At 39.6% G+C, this 26,586-nt stretch overlaps 2 protein-coding genes and 1 pseudogene across 6 annotated transcripts in view; 2 read left to right on the forward strand and 1 right to left on the reverse strand.

The window, feature by feature from the left end:
* Nucleotides 1-2,431, forward strand: part of ARNT (aryl hydrocarbon receptor nuclear translocator) — a 66,946-nt gene extending 64,515 nt beyond the window's left edge. For all 5 annotated transcript variants that reach the window (XM_061407677.1, XM_061407684.1, XM_061407659.1 and 2 more), the window contains one exon: nt 376-2,431. In XM_061407677.1, the coding sequence (XP_061263661.1) occupies nt 376-465 (90 nt within the window). In that variant the 3' untranslated portion in view covers nt 466-2,431. The remainder of the gene's footprint in view (nt 1-375) is intronic.
* CTSK (cathepsin K) lies at nt 523-16,717 on the forward strand. The gene is made up of 8 exons (XM_061407692.1): nt 523-3,874; nt 5,617-5,737; nt 6,207-6,329; nt 6,415-6,570; nt 8,290-8,508; nt 13,268-13,433; nt 13,704-13,809; nt 15,921-16,717. Exons 1-8 carry the CDS (start codon nt 3,861-3,863, stop codon nt 16,018-16,020), a joined length of 1,005 nt encoding a protein of 334 aa, XP_061263676.1. The 5' UTR covers nt 523-3,860; the 3' UTR covers nt 16,021-16,717.
* An 8,942-nt stretch (nt 16,718-25,659) lies between these two features.
* Nucleotides 25,660-26,170, reverse strand: LOC133241776 (cAMP-regulated phosphoprotein 19-like; annotated as a pseudogene).
* Between the last annotated feature and the right edge of the window lie 416 nt (nt 26,171-26,586).

Here is a 26,586-nt window from a genome sequence, read left to right on the forward strand (position 1 = left end):
GAAGAGCTTAGTTTAAAACACAGATGGGAAGAAGGCAAAACAAGGTTTTGGTGGAAAACAAATAGGATAAGAGATACGCCATAAATATCCAGAGGGGATTTTATGAACTATGACGAGATTTTTCTCAAATTGAGAATAGTGAGGACTAGAAAAGGGGGAGAATGTAGAACTATAGGGGGAAGGCAGAGAGAGAAGTAGGAAAATAGGTTGTCATCTGAAGAAGTTAGAGTCACTGGTAGTAAAGAAGGCTAAGAGAACTCAGCACAGCAGAAACTCTGGGGCCAGGGATGATAGTTCAGGGGGATGTTGGGAAGGAGCTCAGTAAATGGAAGGATCAAGATGTGTGACCCAAGCTTATTCTTTTTCTCTTATTAGGAGATGCTGTCCATGCTGGGAGACCAGAGCAACAGTTACAACAATGAAGAATTTCCTGACCTAACTATGTTTCCCTCCTTTTCAGAATAGAACTATTGGGGTGAGGATAAAGGGTGGGGGAGAAAAAAAAATCACCATTTGTTTTTAAAAAAGCAAATCTTTCTGTAAACAGAATAAAAGTTCCTCTCCCTTCCCTTCCCTCACCCCTGATGTATACCCCCTTTCCCTTCTGACCTTTCCCTTGTCTTCCTGCATCTCTGAGATAACATTTATAGAAGAAATGGAGTGACTCCTCAACGCTTTGGGGACCCTTTGAAAAATGGAGGCTGGGTTAGGTTAAGAATGTCTTTCCTTATGTCTCCTGACCAGAAATTTATGCAGAAACGATTTGTGCTGGGTCAAGGAGCAGGTTAGAAAACATTCACTATTTCCTTTGGATACTATGGCTTATTTTTGGGAAGAAATTCTGAATAAGGTGAGAGAGAGGAGAAATGTCCTCAATGTTTGAGGACCATGAAACATGGCAGGTGTACGTGGGGTTTTCGGAAGTGAGTACAGGCGCTTTCTGCTGCCTGTGAGCAGTTCCTCTGGAATGAAATATGAGTAAGGAAATGAGAAAGAGTGTGTGTGTGTGTGTGTGTGTGCGCGCGCGCGTGTGTGCGTGCATGTGTGTGTGTGCGTGTGAGTGTGCACATTTGTTCTGTGTTTGTTTCTTTCTCCCTATTAGGGAGTTATGCAAAATTTGTCCCAGATTTTATCTTTGTCTTTTTCTGTGTTTTCAAAGAGTCCTAAAGAGTTGAATCTTCCAATTAGTTTCCACTTAGTAATGCAGCCAAAGAGTATTTAAGTAAATGTCTTTGCTGCGCTTATTATATCTGTGCCCAGCCACTATGCAACTGTAAGCAAGTATATGAAGTCTTCTATTGATATGTTTGGTCTCTCATTGAACATATATAGTGATAAAGCTGGGTCATTCCTGCTTTTGGTGCTGTCACCTTGTATGGAACATCTGCATTACAGAAATAGGCTGGCAAGGTAAACACGTTCAGAACCCCCTACTTGTCCATAAGGATGATGCTGCATTTTTCTGTCAGAATCACATATGATGTGTGTTCTCTAGAGGTTATGTCTGCATGGAAACTCAACTTCTTGGATTAGCAGTCCCAGTGAAAATTCTCACTGCTGGAATTTAAACCAAATACCAAGCCTTCTTGCAGAGTAACCTCTTTCATCCCATACTCAAAGTATCCAGTCTGCAAGAACTGAAATTTAGGTCTCTTCTGGACCTATAGTTCTTTCTTCTTTGCTCCCTCTCCAATCTTGAGACTGGAGTTTGCTTTATAGTACAAGTGTAATAAATCCATGTGATAGATGGGACCTGGACTCCCATCCTGACAGGGTCACTTAATAATTAATTATAGCCATATAAATGCGGATACAGGTTACTACTCTCACTCTTTACCTTCCTCAGGTAACAGTCATGTGTATCAGCCTTTTTGTTGTTGTTGTTCACTTGTTTGGCTCAGGCCAGTATCTTAAGTGCAAGACTGAATTGACAAGGAGAAGACATACTAAATATAGCCATAGGGGACTGAGGAGCATAGTGGCCTTGGAGAGGGCTGAGAGAATGTCATTAGGTTTCCCTCCCTTTTGTCTCCAGTCTGGTGCCAGGTAGTGAAGTGGAAAAGGAGACAGTTTATTTTTTTATTCTATGTGCACACATACAATATACATATATATTTATATCACACTTTAAGAAACCAAAAAGTTGAGTTTCCAATGAAATCCTTGTTTTTTTAATAATCAACTGTTTTTAAATGTGATCAGGACTATAATATTGTACAGTTATTATTGGGCTTTGGGAGAAGGGGAGGGGTGGAGAAGATGCTCTGGGGGTTTTGTTTCTGCTTTTCCTTCAGGGTTTTATTTTTGATTTTTTTTTTTTTTTTCTTGTTGGCCATTTCTGTACTGCTGGCATCTGTGCTGAGCCTTACAGTGGCAAAAATAAGGACATGTAGCAAAGATTTTAAAACAAAATATTTTTTCCTTTTGTAAACTTCCTTGTGTTGTGTGATCTTAATTGCGGCCTTATTATTCCATCCCAGCTCAAAAACAACAAACACCCACAACCAGTTGAATCCATAACTTGTGCTTCAAATACACAAACATGAAGCACAGTGTGTCTGTAATTTCAGGAGTCAGAAATCATAGGGCTCTGATCAGTCAGCATTCCTGAGTTGTCCTCCTGATCCTGACTCACTTGGAGTAAAATCATGAGGGACGTCTGACCATGGGACGGAGGGTAGGGGATTGCCCAAGTCCTTGGGAGAGGGGGATAAATTGGGACTTGAGACCAATAGGGCACTTCTGGATTTAAAGGAATCAGGGATAGGGAAATTTAAACTATTTAGGTCTAGACATCGTTTCCCTCTAGGATAATGTGTTTCATTAAGAAATTAAACCCATGAGCATAAACCTGTTTTATTGAGGCTCTATGTATGTAACCCAGCTAGAAACAAGCTGGATACCATGTATTATTATTTTTGTTCCAAGGACCCTCTTTTCCTCTTCCCTCCACATATGTTTATGGAAGAAAATGTTTGGGGATGTGGTTTAGGGACTGAACTAGATTCTCATGATCTGTCACATGCCTGGATATTGAGGGAAGCATTTGGAGAAGCTCATATGACTGGCCCTGGATTGGGGATTTTAATAATTGAGACAGATAATGTTCATCAGGCTTTGGCAGTGAAGAAGTCACAAGTGAATTTGTCAGTGCTTATGGCATTGATTCAAGCGCTGTCATAACCAGGAGTACTGTTTCTGGTTACTTTAGAACTGGTTTCATATGGATTTTGGGGGCCTATCCTTCCTCAGCAAAATCATGTTAGTCTGGAAAAGCTATTACCCTGCCTGAAAGCAATGACAGCTTTTAGGCAACGGGTCTATAAAATACAAATGATTTTGGAGCCTGTGACTTCCCTAAGATACTTTTTTCTAGTTTTTTGTCTTCATTTCCTCACCCTTGATGTGAGGGTCAGACACAAATTTTAAAGCAAGTTTCAGAGTTGGAGAAATGAATAATAACAGGAAAAGGGCCAGAAAAGAGATAATCCCTTAGTGTAACACATAATATATGCTTGTCTGTCCACCAAAGAGAAGGTAAGCCCCAACTTGGGTAATAATGTATTGAGGTCTTTTTTGTCTGTCTCAAAGGCAGGCAGCTATGTGAAACTAAATACCTAACTCTCCGCCCTGCCACACATGCTCCACATGCGCACAGAGGAACGATACAAATCTGCTGCCTCCTTCCCTCCTCCCTAATCCCCCTCTCTCAGCATTTCTGTCTCCACTGCCCTCCCCATCCAAATTTTCCAGCCAGCAGCCAGAGCTGACTTCCGCAATCCGGGTGGAATAAATCCAGCACCCCTAGTCATCCGGCCACATTATCCACACTTCTCTGCTGAGACGAGCCCAGAGAACAGATGCCCATCAACAGGTAACATTTTCAGCTTCCTGGATCCTTTAACCTCTCATTCCTGTCAGTTCTCCATTTTTAGGAATATTAGGAACGTAGTGACTTGTATATCAAAATGAACTTTATAGGCTTTCTGGAGGAAAACAGTGATGTCCTCTTTGGTTATTTCCTGGCTAAGTAAAATCTTCCTGGAAATCTTTAGGACTCCTTTTATGGTTTATATGTATGTATACGTGGTGGTTAGTGAAAGCAAAGAATATAAGGCCTTTACGCATCCCTCAAAGAGTGGCCTCAGGGTTGTTTTTTTTTTTTTGGTGGGGAGGCAAAGGTACTAAAAGGGTTAAGTTACTAGCAGGGAGGAGGAGAATGCAGAGGGGTGGTAGCTCAAGGTCTTCCTACTCTTGAGAATCTCAAAAGCTCTAACACTCCAGATACTAAATGTCCTGCTGGACATTTTTCCATTGTGCAAAGATTACACAAAAAATTGACAAGTTTAAAAATCATGCAAGCTGTACGACTTGCCGCCGATTAAACTTTTTCTTAAAATGGAGGACATGTGATTAGTAAGACACTACAAGACGTGAACGAAGCTAAACTTCTGAAAAGCTGTGCGCCTACTGATCACACAACATTGCTTTTCTGTCTTACGTTCTTCTAACAAACTTTGGTTCTGAGGCTTTTTTGTCCTGTGAGGCAGTCCCAGAGGTGTTTGTGGGTTTTTTGGTCAGAAAAAGAAAAGCTTTCCTCCCACAGCAGCTGGTTGAGATTAGGACAGTTTCCTGCCTAAGAAAGGAGCAGGAAGAGAAAGGAGGAAGTGCATAAGAACACTGAGGGGATATCTCAGAGAGAATAGGAGATGCTGTCAACTTTTCCCTTGTTCCCTGCTGGCAAGATTAGGAGCAGAATCAAAATTTAGGCAAGGAACAGAAGAATACCTTGAAGAAATGATCAGGAAGGAAAGACTTAGCTCTCCTTTGTGTATTCTCCAATTCCATTTATCTTAACCCTATACCTGTCCATCTCCTCCAAGTCTGCTGGGGACAGTGGAGCAGACAGGTGTTGCTCCCATCCTGATTGTCCATTTTCTTTCCCATTTCTGGTTATCTGTCCAAGTTGTGTGTGTGTGTGTGTGTATGTGTGTGTGATCTCCCAGAATACTTGGGACCAGATGTATCAGTATCATATCCAAACCCAGACCCCCCTTCCCCTACCTATCATTTTATCATATGGAAATCACCCTCAGTCTTTGTCTGCCTTCCTCATAAAGCCTAGTTTTCCTCTGCCTCATGGTCCAGAGGAAGGGGCTCCTAACTTTGGGTTCAGGAACTCCCCAGAATTATTGTGTGTGTATTCATTTTTCTGGCAAGAGGAATTAATAGTGGGTTGCAATTTTTTATTAGCTTGTCATGTGAGTCTATGCTTCCCAAAGATTAAGAACCATCTGTCTGAGCATATGGTTCCAGCTGTTTCCTCATCCCAAGTCAGGTTAGGAACCTCTGGACAAACAGAAGAGTCTCCCCCAATTATGGCTTCCCAGGTGGTGGTAGTGGTAAAGAACCTGCTTGCCAATGCAAGAGGCATAAGAGACTTGAGTTCCATCCCTGAGTTAGGAAGATCCCATGGAGGAGGAAATGTCAACCCACTCCAGTGTTCTTGCCTAGAGAATCCATAGACAGAGTCTGGTGGGCTATAGTCCATAGGGTCGGCAAGAGTTGGACACGACTGGAACTACCACGCATGCCCCTAATTATCCTATTCTCCAGGATGTGGGGTCTCACGGTTCTACTGCTGCCTGTGGTGAGCTTTGCTCTATACCCTGAGGAGATACTGGACACCCAGTGGGAGCTATGGAAGAAGACCTACAGAAAGCAGTATAACAGCAAGGTGCCTGGGAACCTGGAGGAGAATCTGGGAGGGCTGGAACCCAAGACATCCAACCCTAGCTTCCAAATTCCCTTCTTCAAATTCAGTATTATAATAACAACCAAGCAAACCTGTCCCTGTTCGCTGTTAACATATACTCTCTATTCCTACTCCTCAAGTCATCCTCAATCAAGTCCTATCTTTTCTTTATAACTGTCTTATAGGTCTCTTTTGGGAAGCCTTCTCAAATAATGCTATTAATCCATAAGCAATTTTCCCCTATAAATAAGAGCTTTGAGTTTTTTTTATTTGTAGTTGTTTATATATTGATCTTTGCATGCTCTTAACAATGCCATGGTCAGTTCCCCAAGTAGATGGTAAATCCTCTATGATTATAAACTTAATCTCTTCTGAAAACTTCCACAGTACTATGTAAGTAACTTTATACACAGGACACAGTCTATGCCAATACTAATTATGCTCTGTTTAGGGGGATGAGATCTCTCGGCGTTTAATTTGGGAAAAAAACCTGAAGCATATTTCCATCCATAATCTTGAGGCCTCACTTGGTGTCCATACATATGAACTGGCCATGAACCACTTGGGGGACATGGTGAGTTGAACCTCAGTTCCTGGTCTATCTGCCTGTTTTGTCTTGGTTCCCTGCTTATGCCTGGTCTCTTTCTTCTTTGTCCCAGACCAGTGAAGAAGTGGTTCAGAAGATGACTGGACTCAAAGTACCCGCTTCTCGTTCCCGCAGTAATGACACCCTCTATATCCCAGACTGGGAAGGCAGAGCCCCAGACTCTATTGATTATCGGAAGAAGGGATACGTTACTCCTGTCAAAAACCAGGTATCCTCCTTTCTGTTGGGTGTGGGTATGTAAGCTAGCATGATCTCTCCCTTTTTCTGCTTCTTTGTTCCTAAGGTATGAGGGCACCAGAAAGAGAGGGGAAAGAATTAAGTTACACCTCCCACTGCCAAGAGAATAAAGCCTGTTCTGTTGTTTAACTCATCATCTGTTTTTGTAGATTTAGGTTGTTTTTTTTTCTTTTTTCTTTTCTACAATAGTATTGCTATAAGCACCTGTGTGCATATATACAAATATTTATGCAAAATCTTAAAATTGAAATCAGTAGGTCACAGAATCCTTTCCACAAAAGTTTTTACAATCTTACATTCTTACCAGCCTGAGAATGTAAGTTTTCCCACAATCTTAACAATGCTGATTATATCTGCCAGATGAACACTTGATCTAACATTCATTCAACAACTACAGTTTTTGCAGAACCTACCAGGTATAGTGCTAGACAGTAGAGAGGACTAAGACATAACTTGTGTTCTCAGGAAATCCCCAATCTTAAAAAATAGAACTAGCAGGAAAGAAAAAAATGTATCATCTAGCTGAACACACACCAATAATAATAGCTAGCACTGTTGGGGAGATTATTATTATTGCACATGATAATTCATCCTTTATATGAATTAACTTTTTAAATTCTCATAATCTCATTATATTATTATTATTCACAATTTATACATAAAGACAGTGTGGTACAGAGAAGTGTAGTAATTTACCCAAGGTCACTGATCTATTGTGTTACAAAGCCAGTACAGATGGTCCCTGACTTTTTTTTTAGCAAGATAATAAATCCTTAATTATTCTTCTACATTGTTTTTACAGCAAGTATCTTATGCAGATATACACAATTAGTATCATTGTTTCCAACACAATGGTTATATTTTTATAAGTCTTCCACATTTCTATTCTCTATGCCCCCAAGACCTACCTTTAAAGAGTATTTCTTTTATCTGCAGTATTTCTTCATTTGTAAAAGTATTAAAGAACATGGAAAACTTTTCCTATCCTAGAGTAGTTCTCTGACTTTCTAATGGTTCACCTTATGATATTTTTGACTTCATGATGGTGTAAAAGTAATAGGCATTCTGTAGAAACTGTACTTCAAATTTTAAATTTTGATCTTTTCCCAGGCTAGCAATATGTAGTATGATACCTTCTCTTGATGTTAGGCTGTGGTAGCAGGCCATAGCTCCCAGCCAGGCACATGGTCCTGAGGGTGAACACAACTACAGCCATTCTGTTTTTCACTTTCAGTACAATTATAATTCAATAAATTCCATAAGATATTCAATATAATTATAATTCAGTAAATTACAGGAGATATTCAACACTAACAGGCTTTGTGTGAGATTATTTTGCCTGACTGTAGGCTAACGTAAGTGTTCTGAGTACATGTAAGTCAGGCTGGGCTAAGTGGTGACATTCAGTAAGTTAGGGGTATTGCATTTTCACCTTACTGTTTTTCAATTCATGATGGATTCATTGATTTATTGAAGTGCTGTACTCTGCTTTACTACAACAGTTATTAATAGCAACAATAGCAATAGAACACTGCAACAAAGGTTAAGTGAAGGGAAATAGGAATACTTCATAGCAAAGGGGATGGGTGCTGGAATTTATAAAATGTATGAAATTTTATCGGGCAGGTAGAAGAGAGAAACAGAAAGTGTGAACAGCAATTACTAATGATTTCTCTGTTATGCCTCTCAGGGTCAGTGTGGTTCCTGTTGGGCTTTTAGCTCTGTGGGTGCCCTGGAGGGCCAACTCAAGAAGAAAACCGGCAAACTCTTAAATCTGAGTCCTCAGAACCTGGTGGACTGTGTGTCTGAGAATGATGGCTGTGGAGGGGGCTATATGACCAATGCCTTCCAGTATGTGCAGAAGAACCGAGGCATTGACTCTGAAGATGCCTACCCATATGTTGGACAGGTGAGACTGTCCCACATAGCCATATAGTTCTGTAATGGCTTCTCCTTCTCCAGCATGACACTTTGTTCTGGAAACAGTTCCAGAAATCTTGTTTTCTGTTACCCTATCCAGCTTTCTTGATGAAATGATTTCCCACAAAAGGTGAAGAAGATTCCCATAGTTTGGGAGAATTTGTGTGTGTGTTTTAAAATTAATTAATTTGTTGCTTGACGTGGTCTTTCTCTAGTTGTGGTGAGCGAGGCCTACTCTCTAGTTGGTGGCTTCTCATTGTGGTTGCTTCTCATTGCAAAACTTAGGCTCTAAGACATGTGGGCTCAGTAGTTGTGGAGCACAGGTTTTAGTTGCCCCACAGCATGTGGGATTTTCCCAAATCAGGAATCGAACATGTGTCTCCTGCATTGGTAAGTAGATTCTCACCCAGTGGACCACCAGGGAAGTCCAGTCTGGGAAAATTTGGGGAGCTTAGGCTACCATGGCTCCTAGCTGTCTCTCTGCCCTGGAGAAAGACAGGCTATCCCATAGATCTCTGAGTAGGTCTCTATAACTCTCTATTCAACTCTTCCACTCCCATCAGAAATCTCTAAGCCCACCATACTAATTTCATGAATCATGTGGCTTTATTTTGTATGATCTCAATGTGGATTTGGGGAACATTTAAGCAAATTATGGAAGTTAACATGTTAGCATGTTTAAAATGAGAGAAAAAAGCAAGTTGCTTCATATTGCAATTTTAGAGATGAACTCACTTCCTCCCATAAGGTCCTTTAGTAATAGGAAGATCTTTCTTATCTAAAAGGAAGAAGATCTGAGGACATTTTTATATACATGGAGTTGATAGGTAATATGGGGCCTTTGCAGCAGGAGCCTTTAAAGTAGGGATTGCAAGTCTGAGTAATACAAATGATGGCTACCGTGTGCTAAGCCGTGTACTTAGTGCATGTTCTCATTTAATCCTTATAAAAGCCCTGTCAGTCAGTCAGTCAGTCAGTTCAGTCGCTCAGTCATGTCCGACTCTTTGCGACCCCATAAATCGCAGCACGCCAGGCCTCCCTGTCCATCACCAACTCCCGGAGTTCACTCAGACTCACGCCCATCGAGTCAGTGATGCCATCCAGCCATCTCATCCTCTGTCGTCCCCTTCCCCTCCTGCCCCCAATCCCTCCCAGCATCAGAGTCTTTTCCAATGAGTCAACTCTTCGAATGAGGTGGCCAAAGTACTGGAGTTTCAGCTTCAGCATCATTCCTTCCAAAGAAATCCCAGGGCTGATCTCCTTCAGAACGGACTGGTTGGATCTCCTTGCAGTCCAAGGGACTCTCAAGAGTCTTCTCCAACACCACAGTTCAAAAGCATAAATAGGTGAGGACATAGAAGGACATAGACACTTAAGGAGATAAAATGGCATATTCAAATTCACGCCTCTAGTTATGTAACAAAGCCAAGATCTACCCATCAGATCTGTTTATCTGCTGCAAATATCCCCAGTCTTGTCTTCTATTCACACATTCAAGAATTTCTTTACTAGAATATAATATCTAGGAACAGAATTATCTGAGTCTTTGGATCTGTGCATCTTCAACCATACTAGATGATGTCAAATTTTTTACCAAGGTATTTGAAAAATTTATATTCCCATCTGCATAGTATAAGAAATCCTGTTGGTTCACAGCTTCGTCAATATCTGCATTTCTTTATGAACTGACTGCTTATATCTTTTGTGTGTGATTGTGTGTGTGCTCAGTCGTGTCTGTCTCTTAGCAACCCTGTAGACTGTAGCTCACCAGGCTCCTCTATCCATGGAATTTTACAGGCAAGAATACTGGAGCAGGTTGCCATTTCCTACTCCAGGGGATCTTCCCAGCCCAGAGATTGAACCCGTGTCTCTTGGGTTTCCTGCACTGGCAGGTGGATTCTTTACCACTGTGCTACCATGGAAGCATTTATATCGTTTGCCCATTTTTAATTAGATTTTATTCTTTTTCTTACTAATATTTCAAAAATGTAAAAAGATATTTGGATACTAATACTATGTGTATTGGGCTTCCCTGGTGGCCCAGTGGTAAAGAATCTGCCTGCCAATGCAGGAGATGTGGATTCAGTCCCTGGGTCAGGAAGATCACCTGGACAAGAAAATGGCAACCCACTTCAGTATTCTTGCCTGGGAAATCCCATGGACAGAGGAGCCTGGCAGACTACAGTCCATGGGATTGCAAAAGAGTCGGACATGACTTTGCGACTAAACAACAACTATAACTATGTGTTAACTATGTGTTTTCTTTTCTTTCTGTTTATGATGTCTTTCAATCCAGAAAATTTCTTAATTTTAGAAAAATTATTTTTTCCTTTGCAATTTGAGCCTTTAAAAAGCCAATAACTGAGTTTTATTTATTTATATTTAGTCATCTGAAATGATTTCTGATGCAATAAAATGCTCATTAATATAAATGACTGAACAGATTCATTTCACTGGATACTCAACAATCTACATAGTAAAGTCACTTCAACACATCCTCATGAAATTTCATGCCATTATTATTTCATGTTTTTTTTTTTTTTTTTAGTTGTCAGGTATACACATCAGGAAAGTTGGAGGTTGTATGTGGAAAGATTTTTCTTTAATCTGTATACAGTTTTCATAGGGCTGCTAGTGTAAGGTGCAGCATACTAAAGCTGCCCTAACAGATTAGCTTTTTAATTCTGAATACATCAGGCCATTAGTGACATAACCCAAATGTGACAAAATATTGTTTTAAATTGTTAAATATTTTTTGACAACTTTTTGTTGTCACTTGATATCAAAAAAATTAAATCCTAATAGTATATACAAAAAAACAGATTCATGGTTATAACTTTTTTTTCCATGTTGCTTTATCCAGGCAGCCAATTTAAAGGTTTGTCTAACTATATTAAAAAAATAAATATTATTAGAACTAGTGTTGATCACTTATCCATTGACAGCTTACATCATTTATTTAGTACTGTATTAACCAGTTTGTTGAGGGATAGTTTAATAACTCAGAAACTCTGAATAAAAATTATATAACATTTGAATCCCTGTTTTGAAATAGAAGGAGCAATTGACTTACAATTTTTGTTCCTTTACCCCCTCAAATGATCTCTTCAGCATTTTACAGGAATATGTAATAATTTTGGTTTTATAATCAGTCAAAACGAGGAGTTAGCCATTATAAGACATGTGTTCCATTTTTAATATTCTGAATCTTGGACAACTGTTCTCATTATTTTTTTTGTATAAAACTGAAAGAACTTCTTATATGAACATGTAAATGAATGGAAAGAGGTTGTGAAAAAACAAAGCTTAGAAAAGAAGGCAGCAGGCAGATAATACAGTAATTTAGGTTCATTCTAGCCACAATACAAGTTATTTTTACTTTAAAATATCATTACATGGTATCCTTCCAAATCCATCCCCTAGATATTTTATTGTACTTGTATATCTATGCAATTTTTGGTACTAGGAGGCACCAAGGGTTTGGATTATATGGCAAAGGAATCTAGAGAAATTATTAATACAGGACGTTACTATAATCTTAGACTATCATGTCAAATGCTACCATTATTGTTAGTGTTTAGATAATTTTTTAAAGTATTTATTTATTTATTTTTGGCTGGATCAGGTCTTGGTTGCTATGCAGAGGCTTTTTCTAGTTGTGTCAAGCAGGAGCTAATCTTTGTTTCAGCGTGCAGGCTTCTCATTCCAGTGACTTCTCTTGTTGCAGAGCACGGTCTCTAGGCATGCAGGCTTCAGTAGTTTTGACACACAGGCTTAATTGTTCCATGGCATAAGGGATCTTCCCAGAGCAGGGATCGAGCCATGTCCCCTGTATTGGCAGGTGAATTCTTAACCACTGGACCAGCAGGGAAGCCCTATGTAATGTATTCTTGTAGATGCAGCGTTAGGGTTTTTGAGGGGTAGCCTCTGGGAAAATGAGCTGCCAAAAAGAATACACCACTTTGAGGTGGGTTGCCATTAGATTCCATGATTCTGGCTTGACAGTGAAACACTTCATTGTTAACTAGACCTGCAAAACATAATGTTGGAAATTCACAGGCTAAATTACTGAGTTCTTTATTAACTTGTTTTAGTGTTCTGTTATGTGATTTTACCTCTCTCTCTCATGAGGGCACAAGGTCAGCCAGAACGCTGCCTGATACAGGTGCATGGGGCCAAGGTCTTCTGTCTAGCTGGGGCTGGACCTCCTCTCAACGCAGGAGCTGCTGCCTCCTTGCCTACTGAGGATCACACATACTGCATTGCTGGAGTTGATTTGTGGGTTTTTGTTTTTTTTTAAAATCTGATCTCAGAAATCTTTCTCTGAGGTAATAAAAATATTCTTTTTTTAAAGTTTTACAGTGTTTTCTTTCACATTTATGTTTTAAAACCACCTGGAGCTGATTTTTGTGCATGGTACAAGGTATACAATTTTCATGTTCTTTTTAAAATTTTTAATTTAATTTTAATTGGAGAATAATTGCTTCACAACATTGCATTGTTTTCTGCCATATATCAGCATGAATTACCAGCAGGTATACGTATGTCCCCTCCCTCTTGAACCTCCCTCCCACCTCCCACCCCATATTCTTTTCTTACAGTTTCTAAAATGGTGAGGAGAGAACAGACCCTTGGTGGAGACTCAAGTCTGCTGCCGTGCACTGATGTCACCCAAAACTTTAACAGACTTTCTCACCAGTTAACTGCCTTTGCTTGGTCCTAGTCCTATTTTAACCTTGTTTTTCCAGGATGAAAATTGCATGTACAATCCAACAGGCAAGGCAGCTAAGTGCAGAGGATACAGAGAGATCCCCGAAGGAAATGAAAAAGCCCTGAAGAGGGCAGTAGCCCGAGTGGGACCCATCTCTGTGGCCATTGATGCAAGCCTGACCTCCTTCCAGTTTTACAGAAAAGGTAAGGTGCTCTTTCTATAGAGCACAATCAACCTTCTCTCCTGATGTGGACTGGGCAGCTTCCCCAAGGGTACCAGGCATTTTCAGTACTTGTTTCCATAATCAGACTGAGTCCACCAGATAGAAACAGCTCCCACAGCACAGACCATCTCTTTTGTAAGTCCTCTTACAAAAGAGGGACAGGATTCTACAGAGGGTCTCCTAGTGTGGGAGACCCCACAGGGCAACCCTTGGATTGCAGAAAGCTTCACCTTGATAATTTGTTTCCTAGGTGTGTATTACGATGAAAACTGCAATAGCGATAATCTCAACCACGCGGTTTTGGCAGTGGGATATGGGATCCAGAAGGGGAACAAGCACTGGATAATTAAAAACAGGTAATTATGGGAACCCTGTATTTGTCACCCCCTCACTCTCTTAACACTCAACCTCAACTTCCCAATATTCCTTTTTTTCCCTCAAAGAAAATTTTCTCACATGTTTCAATTCTACCTTCCCAATCTGAGGCTATTTATTCTAACATAATGGCCAGACAAGAGTACTAAAGGTATGTGTTGGACAGCTAATCTGTGTTCAAGGTACTTAGTCACGTACACAAACATGTGAGCAGATGTCTGTCTTCAGTGATCTCACAGCCCCTAAAAAAGACAGACCTAGCTAATGTGAGAACATAAAGGAGCACCAGGAGCCAGCAGGAGCTGTGGAATTACATGTATTTTTTCTTTTTTCTCTAATGTGATTGGTTTTTTAGGGAGGTTTCCATCATGAGTCTGATGGTAAGCATTAGGGAACAATATAAACAATGTAAAAGTTTAATATCCCCTTGTGTAGCTTTTTGCTCTTAGGATAGACATATATCAGAGTTGGGCAGAGATTTTGAAGTCTGTGAAGATAAATGCGTTTCAGAAAGTAGATATGAGCACCAAAAACAAAATTAGTATTTCCTTCTCTATTATTGGGAACAAATAAAACTATAGGGCCCGTTGGCTCCCTATTTCTCTTTAGCTCCTTATGACTTTATGGATGGGGTGCAGATTTATAGGAATTATTCTTTTCCTTTCCTCATTGATCAATACCAGCCTGGCAGTAGCACTGATTAAACTTTCTGTCCTTGATGCTCTCCAAAGGAACAGGCATCCTAGACTCTGGGGAGTTCTCAAGTTCGGTATGCTGCCTGGAGGGCTGGCAGGATGGAATGTGAGGCTGGGAATAACTTTTTAAATCACAGTCTGAACTAAGGGTGAGCCTGTGCACCTTCCTAAGAGGGTATTCCTTCTCCCACAGCTTCTGTCTTGTGTTCTTCCTTTCTCCTTTCTCAGCCCAGGCACTTACCCTGTCCTTTCTTTTCGATCAAGTGGTAAGTTCTATATCCAAGAGAGCTAGGAAGAATAAAGGACATGCCCAGGCAGGATCAGGGTCATTGGGAACCCCTGGATAAGGGAACAGGGGTGGGGTAAATTGCTTAAGTAAATGTACCAGGTGATAGGTGAATTTTCTGGTTGGGAAAAAAAGGACAGTAAACTTATGAAAATAATTTAGGAAGATATATGGACCAATCTCTCCCCATTCCCCTGTCTTTGTGTCTGCCTCTGTCTTTATCTGTATCTAATCTTCCAACCTTTCCACTTGTCTCCTTAGCAGTCTCATCTGTTCTTATGGCTTCATTCATCTCTCCTATGATTGTTGTTCAGGTGCTCAGTTTGTCTGACTCTTTGTGAGCCCATGGACTGCAGCACACCAGACTTCCCTGTCCTTCACTATCTCCTGGAGTTTGCACAAACTCATGTCCATTGAGTCGATGATACCATCTAACCATCTCATCCTCTGTCACCACCTCTTCTATGGGTTCACTCCCAAACCAAAATCACCAGCTTCAGCCTCTCTTGCCTCTTTCTTATGCTCTAGACTCATGTTTTCAAGATAATTCATCATAAAACTCAAGTTGAATGACTTCACTCTCCTAATCAGAAAACTTCAGTGTCTCCTCCACTATCATGGGCCAGAGAGTCAAAATCTTTAGCTTGGCCAGAAAGATCCCCTTAACCTAATCTCCCACTATACCCTGTCAGGCACCCTGTTCTTCAGATATATGATTTTTTTTTTGGAGTATACTTGATCCACGATTCTGTGATAGCTCTGGGTATATGGCAGTTAGCTACATGATCTTAACACATATCCCATGCTTTCCTGCCTCTATTACTCATTTCACTCTCACCCGCTGGCTTCCCGTTTCCACAGATCCAAATTCTATCAGCCTTTGGGCTCAGCTCAAATGCCACCTCTTTAGTTAAGCCCTTTTTGATCCCCTTGAGCAGAAGCAATCTCTCTTGTAACACTATGCCTTCTCTCCATTTCTTGACTTTAAAGTCTTTAAAGCTAAAACTGATTTATTTATTTTGGTAAACCATCAAAACCTAGCACAATACTCAGTAAATGTTTTATTGAATAAACTGAGGGTACTAAGTATTTTCCTTGCTTGATCCTACAGCTGGGGAGAAAACTGGGGAAACAAAGGCTATATCCTCATGGCCCGGAATAAGAACAACGCTTGTGGCATTGCCAACCTGGCCAGCTTCCCCAAGATGTGACTTCCACCAGCCAACCCCGTCCTGCTCTTCCATTCCTTCCACAATGGTGCAACATGCTTATGTACCTTGAAGGAAACTGGCGTGCCTTTCTTGACACAGATGTGGTGACACAGAGATGGTCCGTTCAGTCTCCCTGTTTGTGCTTCAAGTGACACTCCTACTGCTTTCTTCTCTTCACCCAAGGTCTTTATTTTTTCAGTGTTGCCACAGTAGAATTTCCCTAATAGGCATGTACTCTTAGGCTAAGAGATGTGACCAACACCTGCCCTGACTGTGTTGTTCTGAGGCCAATGCTGTATAGAGGCTAGAGACCCTCAGAGAGGCTGGATTCTCATTCACAGGGACTAGTTAGCTTTAACCACTTGAGAGGACTAAGGTGACCTGACTTCTCAGTCTCCATGTTTACCTCTCTATCTTCCAGGTAGAAATTCCACCCCATTAATATATCTATCCACAATCTTTGGTACAAGTTTACATGATACAACAAATGTGTTTTCTTTTTCCTTCTTTGCATTTTTAAAGTAAACTGTGTTTATCGCTTATCTATAATTTAATAAATAGCTGTTTAGTAAACATTCATTTTGTGTCAGATATTGGACGAGGTGCTGGAGACAAAAAAATGAACAAAACATATTCCTTATATATGATGTGTTCACAGTTTGGAGATTCTGTTGCATAAACAATTCATCCTAATTCATTTGTTTGTTTATTCCTTTGTTTATTATTATTCATTTATTTGTTTATTCCTTCCACTAACATTTTTTAGTGCTTACTTGGTATTAAGAATTGTATCAAGTTTCAGGGATTAAATGGATATAAAAAGATTTCAATATTTAATTCTATCTGTATGGAGACCAGATTAAGTGACACATGAACCTAGGTCTTGAAAAATATCTTTCTGTGGTTTGAGAACCTAAACTTTTGCTTTTACCAAAAGAGGAAATTGAAACTCTTTATAATAATTCCTAAGCAGTATCAATTTTAAAAGAGCTTAGCTGACTAATAGTAAATCAGCACAATGAGCTTTTGCCATTTTTCACAAAATGTTTTTTGAGCATCTGTTATTACTACTAGAAAGAGTTCACATTTATTGAACACTGACCATGTGTCAGGCACTACTTTATTTCATGCTGTGCAAACACCATTTATTTTTTGTGTCAATATTAATTACCATGTCATTTGCAATGTATTCAAAGCTACCAGGATAAAACAAATTAGTAAGATGTGGCCCTGACTTCTGTGAAAGTTAAAGACTAGTGACAGACATAAAAACAACTAATAATATCAACCATAATTAAATAAATATGAACTATGGAAGCTCAGGATTGAGTCATTCATTCTTAAAATATTTTAGATGCAGTTTCATTGAAAACAAAGCTTTGAAATATCTGAATGTGCAGAGAAGACTGGGGATTGAGGGGGATGAGGGAATGGAGAGATTGGGCGTGATGTGAAGAGTTGGATGAGGTGAGGCTGACGGTTCTGGGTGAACAAAGCACCAGGAGAAAAGTATGTATGTGAATGATAAGGGCTGCAGTGGCTGCAAGTATGGGGTGCAAACACATATACACGGTAGAGCCGAGGAGAGAAAGTAGTTTGGAGGTGAGTCCAAGAAGGCCTTGAAAGCATTTGGTGTCCCAAGAAGTTCATACTTTATTCTAGAAACATTCAGGCATTTAATTGGCATCAAATATTTTTGAGTAGGAGAAGGACTGGAGAAGGAAATGGCAACCCACTCCAGTGTTCTTGCCTGGAGAATCCCAGGGACGGTGGAGCCTGATGGGCTGCCGTCTATGAAGTGACTTAGCGGCAGCAGCAGCAGCAGCAGGAGAAGGACACAATCAGATTTTTTTTTTAATGTTAGCAGTGTTCCTCTGGCAGTGCTGTAAAGAACAAATAACAGATGAGGAACAAAATGGAGATGCAAGAAAATGGAAAGTCAACATTTAGGAGACTCTGCACATACTCTAGGGCTTCCCAGGTGGCACAGTGGTAAAGAATCCACCTGCCAGTGCAGGAGACATAAGAGGTGCTGGTTTGATCCCTGGGTCAGGAAGATTCCCTGGAGTGGGAAATAGCAACCCACTCCAGTATTCTCGCCTGGAAAATTCCATGGTCAGAGGGACCTGATGGCTACAGTCCTTGGGGTAGCAAAGAGTCGGAGATGACTGAGCACACACACACATACTCTGCTGCTAAGTTGCTTCAGTCGTGTCTAACTCTGTGCGACCCCAGAGACGGCAGCCCACCAAGGCTCCCCCGTCCCTGGGATTCTCCAGGCAAGAACACTGGAGTGGGTTGCCATTTCCTTCTCCAATGCATGAAAGTGAAAGTGAAGTTGCTCAGTTGTGTCCGACTCCTCTCGACCCCATGAACTGCAGCCTACCAGGCTCCTCCGTCCATGGGATTTTCCAGACAAGAGTAGTGGAGTGGGGTGCCATTGCCTTCTCTGCATACATACTCTATTTCTTCTCAAAAAAGAATATTTAATGGAAGCATAACTCCTACTCCTGAACTTTTCTGAAGCACAGGTATTAATTTAGCAGATTGGGAATGTAAAACGGCATTCAGACCCCAAGAATAGTATATTGAAATGTGTAGGCATGAGTGAGCACATGCAGTAATCTGCAGGTAGTCTCTGTGATGTTTGTAAAGACAAGCTTGAGAGAGGTCTGACTCCTCACTATGCAAATCTACACACTTCTAGTATTTTGATTTTTTTTTTCTTTCTGCCTGAAGAACATCCCTTAAAATTTCCTTTTGTATGGCTATGTGAGCAAAGATTTATTTTATTCCTATATGTATTTGGGTTTATTTCTAGATTTTCTATTCTGATACCTTAATATGTATATCTGTACTTAACTGGTTTCATACATTTAATAATGTTTTAATATCTAGTCACATTAGTCTTCCCCTTATTACTCTCCTTTTCTAGATTTTTTTTCCTGAAAAGTCTTGTTTTCTATTTTTTCCATGTGATCTTTAGAATTAGCTTGCCATGTTGTCTAAAATTCTGGTATTTTTATTTGGATGACATTAAATTTATATCTTTAGGGAAAACTGACTTCTTTATAGTATTGAATCTTCCTATCTAAGAGTAAGAGGTGCCTTTATATTTTGTCAAATGTTCTTTTGTGCCCTTCTTACAGATATTACCCATTTCTTGCTAACCTCTTTTCTAGTGAGTTTACCTTTTATTATTATTTTGCACTTTAAATGTGGTCTTTTCCAATATAATTTCTGATTGGATGTATATTTGAAAGCTGTTGATTTCTCTTATATTAGTTTTTGTACTCAGCTACCTTACTTTAAGTAGACTTGTGGAGCCACCATTTCACATTCCTACCTGAGTGCTGAGTGTTCACTTCTTCACTTCCTCATCCTCTCTGTATTGTCTGATGCCAGCTGTCCTGGTGGGCGTGAGGTGGGTCTCAGTGTGGGTTTGGTCTGAGTTGCCTTGGTGACTGATGCTGTTGAGTATCTTTGCATGGGCTAAAGAGCCACTCAAATGTCTTTCTTGGTGAACTTACAAACTTTTGCCCATTTTTAATTGGGTTGTCTTTTATTTAGTCCAAAGAATTCTTTATATATTTTGCATACAACTCCTTTATCAGATGTATAATTTTCAGATATTTTTTCCCAGTCTGCAAATTTTCTTTCCATTTTTAAATTTTTTAGGCCATGCTGTGTGGCATATGGGATTTGGGATCTTAGTTCCCCAACCAGGGGTCAAACCCGTGCCCCCTGCTTTGGGAGTCTTAACCACTGGACCACCACGGAAGTCCCTTCTTTTCAATTTCTTAAGAGAGTCTTTTGAAATGCAAAGATTTTTATTGCTGATAAAATGAAGTTTAGCAGTTTTCCCGTGTATAGACTGTGCTTTTGGTGTCACGTAACCTTCAGCAAATTAGGAATAGGGGGAAACACATTCAATTTGATAAAGAACATCCACAAAATACTTACAGGTAACATTATACTTTGGAAAAGGGAATGGCAACCTACTCCGGTATTCTTGCCTGGAGAATCCCATGAACAGAGGAGCCTGGTGGGCTACAATCCCATGGGGTTGCAAAGAGTAAGACACGACTGAGCGACTAATACAACCACCACCACCCTACCTTGAATTCTTTTTTGGTTTGTACTTTTTGCGGTTGATTCTTTTGATTTTGGGGAGAGGTTTTTGAGTATGTGAGCATATCATCCACAGAAGTCAGTATTACTGTTTTCTTTTTGATTTTTACCTCTAATTTCTTTTTTGTCTGTTTATATTAGATAGTATCTCCAAAATGATGCTGAGCAATAGAATTGATAGGTCTCAACTTAGCACGTGATTATTTTTATAGATGTGTGAGAAATTCCCTTATAAAAATGTATATAATTCATGTGAGTAAACTTCAGTAAATGAACATCTATATTGTTTCCAGAGTTCTGTTACAAATCATACAGTAATTAATTATTAATATTTTGACACAAAGAAGTTTTTAAATTACTGTAAATCAAGTCTGTAATTATATTTTTTATTTTTCATAATAATATTAGCTAACATTTATTGAGCTTTACTATGCAGACCATAATGTGTTAAATGCTTTACCTACCCTTATTATTGCCATTTTACAGATTTCAAATAGCTTCTGCAAGGTAACCTAGCAAGTAAGTGGTTGAACCAGGATGCAGACCAGGTCTGTTTTGTTTTTCTTTCTCCTTTTACATATTTTATTATTTATTTTTATTTTTAACTTTGTTATAGAACACTTTAAACATATATATGAAAGGAGAAAGAGTGGTAGAGTGAATCCCTGTATACATCACCATTGTCAACAATTACCAACATTTTCCAATCTTGTTTCGTCTATCCCTTCTCATTTTTTTCAGTGTTTTAAAGCAAATCCCAGGTATCACTTCATAAATATTTCATTATACATCTCTGAGTGAGAAATTTTTTAATATAACCACCATGCCATTAGTACATCCAACAAAATTAATAGTTATTTCTTAGTATCATTTAATATTTAGCCCATTTTAAAACCTCTCCAATCATTTACTGGTGTTTTTTTACTGTTAGTTTTCTCAAATTAGTATCCAAACAGTTTTATGCATTGCATGTATTTCCTAAGTCTCCTGTATTTGTTGACAGTCACCTCCTCACCCTGCCCTCTCCCCACACACACCTACTTTTTTTTCTTGTAATTGATTCCATGGAGAAGCCAGATCATTTGTCCGATAGAATGTCTCATACTCTGCATTTGGCTGACTGCTTGCTCTTTTGGAATCCAAGGTCCTAGTGCTCTTAGCTATAATATACTCTATTTCTCATTATCTTTCATAGATGTTGTGAGGAGGATATGAAAATTTACAAGAGACAGCCCATTAACTTTCAGTGGCACAGATATTATAATACTACTGGGCAGTTTTATTCTTTTATAGTACACATCCGTCTTGCTGAATTTTCAGGCTCTAATACTCTTGAAAAACCTTTAAAATACAGCTTAGTTTGTCCATGGACTTCAGGAATTTGATTCTTCACTTCTGGGCATTTATAGCCTAAAGTCTGCTTTCCTGTGACAACTTAAGGAAAAACAAACAAGGTGAAAGTTGTGAGTTACGTTTTATTCAGGGAGCTTACTGAGTACTATAGCCTGGGAAACAGCCTCTCAGTTGCTATAAGGGGACTGCTCCAAAGAGTTAGGGGGAGGAGCAAATATGTATATGAATTTTCTTAGCTGGGAAATACACATGGTCAAGCATACATCTTGTCAAAAAATTACTGCTAACTACAAAGAATAGGTATCTCAAGTTAATAATTTTAGTGCTTTTCTATATATCGAAAAATCAATCAATCAATCTTCCTGACCTTGTCTTAGACATGACACTACAAATATAAGTAACAACAATGAAATAAATTTGACTTCATCAAAATTTAGAACTTTTGTACATCAAAGTATCACTCAAGAGAGCCAAAAGACAACCCACAAAGTAGGAGAAAATGTCTGCAAATCACATATCTGACTAAAAATATAATATCCAGAATATATAAAGAGCTGCAACTCAACAATAGAAAACAACCCATTGCAAAAATGGGCGAAGGATTTGAATGAGCTTTTCTCCAAAGATGTACAAATGGTCAATAAACACATGAAAATATGCTCATCACCAGACTTCAGAGAGGGCTTCCCTCATAGCTCAGTTGATAGAGTCTGCCTGCAATGCAGGAGACCCTGGTTCGATTCCTGGGTTGGGAACATCCCCTGGAGAAGGGACAGGCTACCCACTCCAGTACTCTTGGGCTTCCCTTGCAACTCAGCTGGTAAAGAATCCATCTGCAATGTGGGAGACCTGGGTTTGATCCCTGGGTTAGGAAGATCCTCTGGAGAAGGGAAAGGCTACCCATTCCAGTATTCTGGCCTGGAAAATTCCATGGACTTGTATAGTCCATAGGGTTATAAAGAGTCAGACACAACTGAGCGACTTTTACTTTCAGCCTTTAGAGAAGTACACATCAAATAATGAAATACCACTTCACGCTTATTATGGTGGCTATTACAAAAAAGCAAAAAATAGCAAGTGTGGGAACAATGTAGAAAAATTGGTACATTGTTGGTAGAAACATAAAGTGCAACTGTTGTAAAAAGTAAAACATAGAATTACCATATTGTTCTACTCTAGGAATTTTACTGTGAGATATACATCAAAAAAATTGAAAACATGGACTCAGATACTTGTGTACTAATGTTCTTAGCAACATTATTCACAATAGCAAAAGGTAGAAATAAAGTATGCATCAACAGATGAATAGACAAACAAAATGTGGTATATATATGTACACAATGGAATATTATTCAGCCTTAAAAAGAAATGAACCATTGATACATACTACAACATGAAAGAACAGTGCAAACATGATAAGTGAAATATGCCAAACACAAAAGCACAAATGATTCATTAAATGCCTTATATGAGGCATTTAAAAATAGACTAATTCATAGAAACAGAAAATAGACTAGAAGTATAGGCAGGGGCTGGCTGTGTTCAGTCTCTCAGTCATGTCTGACTCTGTGACTTTGCCTGCCATGCTCCTCTATCCATGGAATTTTTCAAGCAAGAATACTGGAGTGGGTTGCCGTTTCCTCCTCCAGAGATTCCCCCTGACCCAGGGATCGAATCAGTGTCTCTTACGTCTCCTGCATTGGCAGGTGGATTCTTTACCACTGCGCCATCAGGGAGTAGAGAGCAAAATCCTAAGTTATTGTTTAAAGAGTACAAGTTTTCTGTTTGGAATGATGAACAGTTTCTAAGTAGGGGAGGTTATGAGTATGTTGGGAAAAGGAAAATACTGGAACTCTTTGTACTTTTAGCTCAATTTTGCTGTGACCCTAAAACTGCTCTAAAAAGTCTATGTTTTAAAAAAATTTCTGGAAATAGATTGTGGTGATAATTACACAACATTGTTAATTTACTTAAGGCCACTTAATTGTATACTTAAAAATAGCTAAAGCGGTAAATTTTATGTTATGTATTGTTTACTAGAATTTAAAAATGAACCAAGGAGAGAAGTTCTAGCAACTATTTAAAGCTTTATTATCTAGCCATGTGATTTTGAATCAAACATTGCTCCATGTTTATTAATAACTGTTTTGTTGTTATTCCTGTCTTCTCTGTTTCTCTTACAATCCATATTAGAAAATTCTGTGTCTCTGTCTTCAAAATGTGCTTTGGCCACTTCTCTACCTCAACCACAACCCCTGCCCACAGTTTGAATCCCTGTCACTTCTCGCCTGGATTCTGTGGTAGACTTACTAACCTCCCTACTTCCATGCTACACGCTCTGTACCCTGTCGTCTCTTCTCTGGGCAGCAGGTCATATCACTGCCCTGCACAAAGCCCTCCCATTAAACTATCGTGTATTTAACATGCCAGACACTGTTCTAGGACAGTGACAAAAATCTGTGACCTCATGGAGCTTATATTTTAGTGAATTTAGAATACAATGCAAATTCTTAAGTGACCTACAAGCATGATATGGTCCCAGGTTACCTCTCTGACTTCATTTTAGGCCATGGCCTTGTGGAAAACAGTTCTATAAACAAGATTAGAATTCTGTTAGAAAGGAAGTAAGGGGTGAGTAGTTGTGGTTAAAAAATATTCATGCTTATATTGAAAAAATGCTTACCAAATTTCCCTCCCCAGTGAGACAACCTATGATGTTATCTGGATCCTTTGTTCAGGTTCAAGATCAAGAGTTTTGACTGATGTATGTTGTCTTCCTCATCAAGTTTGGATATGGCCCCTTGAGGTCTGGCAACCAAAACTTGTCTATATCTAACATATCTAAAAAATGGTGGAGAAAAATAGAATAACTACAATGGAAGTCTAATTCTGGAAAGGAGAGAATGGATGAAAAATAGAACAGTTATCGTTGATCCATAGCATACATTATACCCAGCGGGGCTAGAATAAGGAAGACTCCCCCTTCCCTGGTGGTGAAGTGAGTTTCTTGGCCAGCCAATTGGCAACCACCAAATTTGTTCTCTCTAGGGATCTTCTTTATTGGCCCCTGGTTCTTCCTGCTAGATAATCTTGCTTGTTCTTATTCTTCATGGCTATACCAGAGGTGGTGGTGGTGACTGTTTAGTTGCTAAGTCATGTCTGACTCTTTTGTAACCTCGTGAACTATAGCCCACCAGGCTCCTCTTTCCATGGGATTCTCCAGGTAAGAATACTGAAGTGGGTATTTCCTTCTCCAGGGGATCTTCCTGACCCAGGGATTGAACCTGTGTCTCCTGCAATGCAGGCAGATTCTTTACCACTGAGCCCCCTGTAGGTATGGAGTTAATGCCCTTTCTTGAGACTGACTACTCAGCTTTAGCTGTGGTACAAGTTGGGAGCCTAGAAAGGCAATAGACTGATAGGCCTGGGGATTCTTTGTCAAGTTTCTATAGCAATTCAGTAGCCCTTGGTTCAATTCCTCCTGCTAGTTCCTGCAGCCAAATATTTTTTTCCTAGTCACTATAGCCAGAGGATGCAAAGTTCTGATAGTCTAGCCTTGGGTCCTACACCCACCCCTGGAGCTGGTGGGGGAGTTGCTTTTCTCTTAACCCAATGTGTGGAGGGGGGGGTAGCGGGTGGGTCCCCGTTTTATCTTATTTAAAAAAAAAAATTTTTTTTTAGTCCATGGGGTCACAAAGAGTTGGACACGACTGAGTGACTAAGCATGTGAGCTAATATGACTAGGCAGCCTATCTGTTGATGGGTGGGGCTGTATTCCAGTCTATGGGGTGGCAGAGAGCCAGATATGACTTAGACAACAGCAAGACTCTTGAGAGTCCCTTGGACTGCATGGAGATCAAACCAGTCAATCCTAAAGGAAATCAACCCTGAATACTGTTGCTGAAGCTCCAATACTTTGGCCACATGATGCAAAAAGCCACGTCAGTGGAAAAGACCTCATGCTGGGAAAGATTGCAGGCAAAAGGAGAAGAGGGCGACAGTAGATGAGATGGTTAGATAGCATCACCCGCTCAATGGCCATGAATTTGAGCAAACTCTGGGAGATAGTAAGGGACAGGGAAACCAGGCGTGCTGCAGTCCATGGGGTTCCAAAGAGTTGGACATGTTTTAGCAACTGAACAACAATACATACAATCATTTTCAAGCAGATTATATTGCACACTAACATGTTCTTTTCATCAGTGCATTGTTAAACTAAAAGTGGAGAAGTAACATATTAAGGAGAAATAATGGGAGACCTATGTTTCTGAATAGATTGAACAGCACAGAAATAAAGGAAATTAGAAGATTCACGCAGTTCAGCTCTTTTAATCAGCCAGTCAGCTTGCTGGCAACAAGGCAAGGCTTTCGTTGAGAAAGATCCTGTGGAGTAGGCTTGTGGTTGCCAGTGATCTCTGTCTTATCTGGAACTGCAATAGGAAGTTGCTTGTTCTTCGTTTTTGCCATGTTGTAATCCCCAGAATTGAAGTATTTTTTTCCCTTTCTGCAAACATTTTCTTAAAAAATCTGAACCTCTAGGCTTTTGTCCCAGATGAGGATCCCTTGCTATTAATTTTACTTTTTCAGCTTTCTCTGGACTCGTCACTTTATCTTCCAATTCCTTCTGCTTCTCTGTGGAGGCTGCCTCAGAGACTTCCTTGAACATATTGCTTGTTCCCCCTTGTCCTGCTCTGCCTGATTTCAAATAAAGATGATATTACCACAAGAAGGGGAAATGATGGCTTGGTGAAATAGACAAATAATGTACACTGTAAGACATGCTTTAGCTCTAATATTCTCCACTCCTGTGGAGAAGACAGATGTTGCTCACATCTATTGCTTGTGACACATTTCCATGGGTACACTCACGAAATAATGTCAGTCTCTGGTAGCTATCCATAAACTTCCCTTTCTTCCCCCAGAAAGCATATTGGAATGTACATATATTCTTTCAAAGTGATGCTATTACAGAGATAACCTGAATCTAATTAATTTTAAATGTATCACTTGTAAATTTTGGTACTTCATTATTATCGACAAATTTCTGAGACTTAAGTTGGAATTGATTATAACTCATCAAGT

Source organism: Bos javanicus, chromosome 3 (assembly GCF_032452875.1).
Source record: "Bos javanicus breed banteng chromosome 3, ARS-OSU_banteng_1.0, whole genome shotgun sequence".
NCBI lineage: Eukaryota > Metazoa > Chordata > Mammalia > Artiodactyla > Bovidae > Bos > Bos javanicus.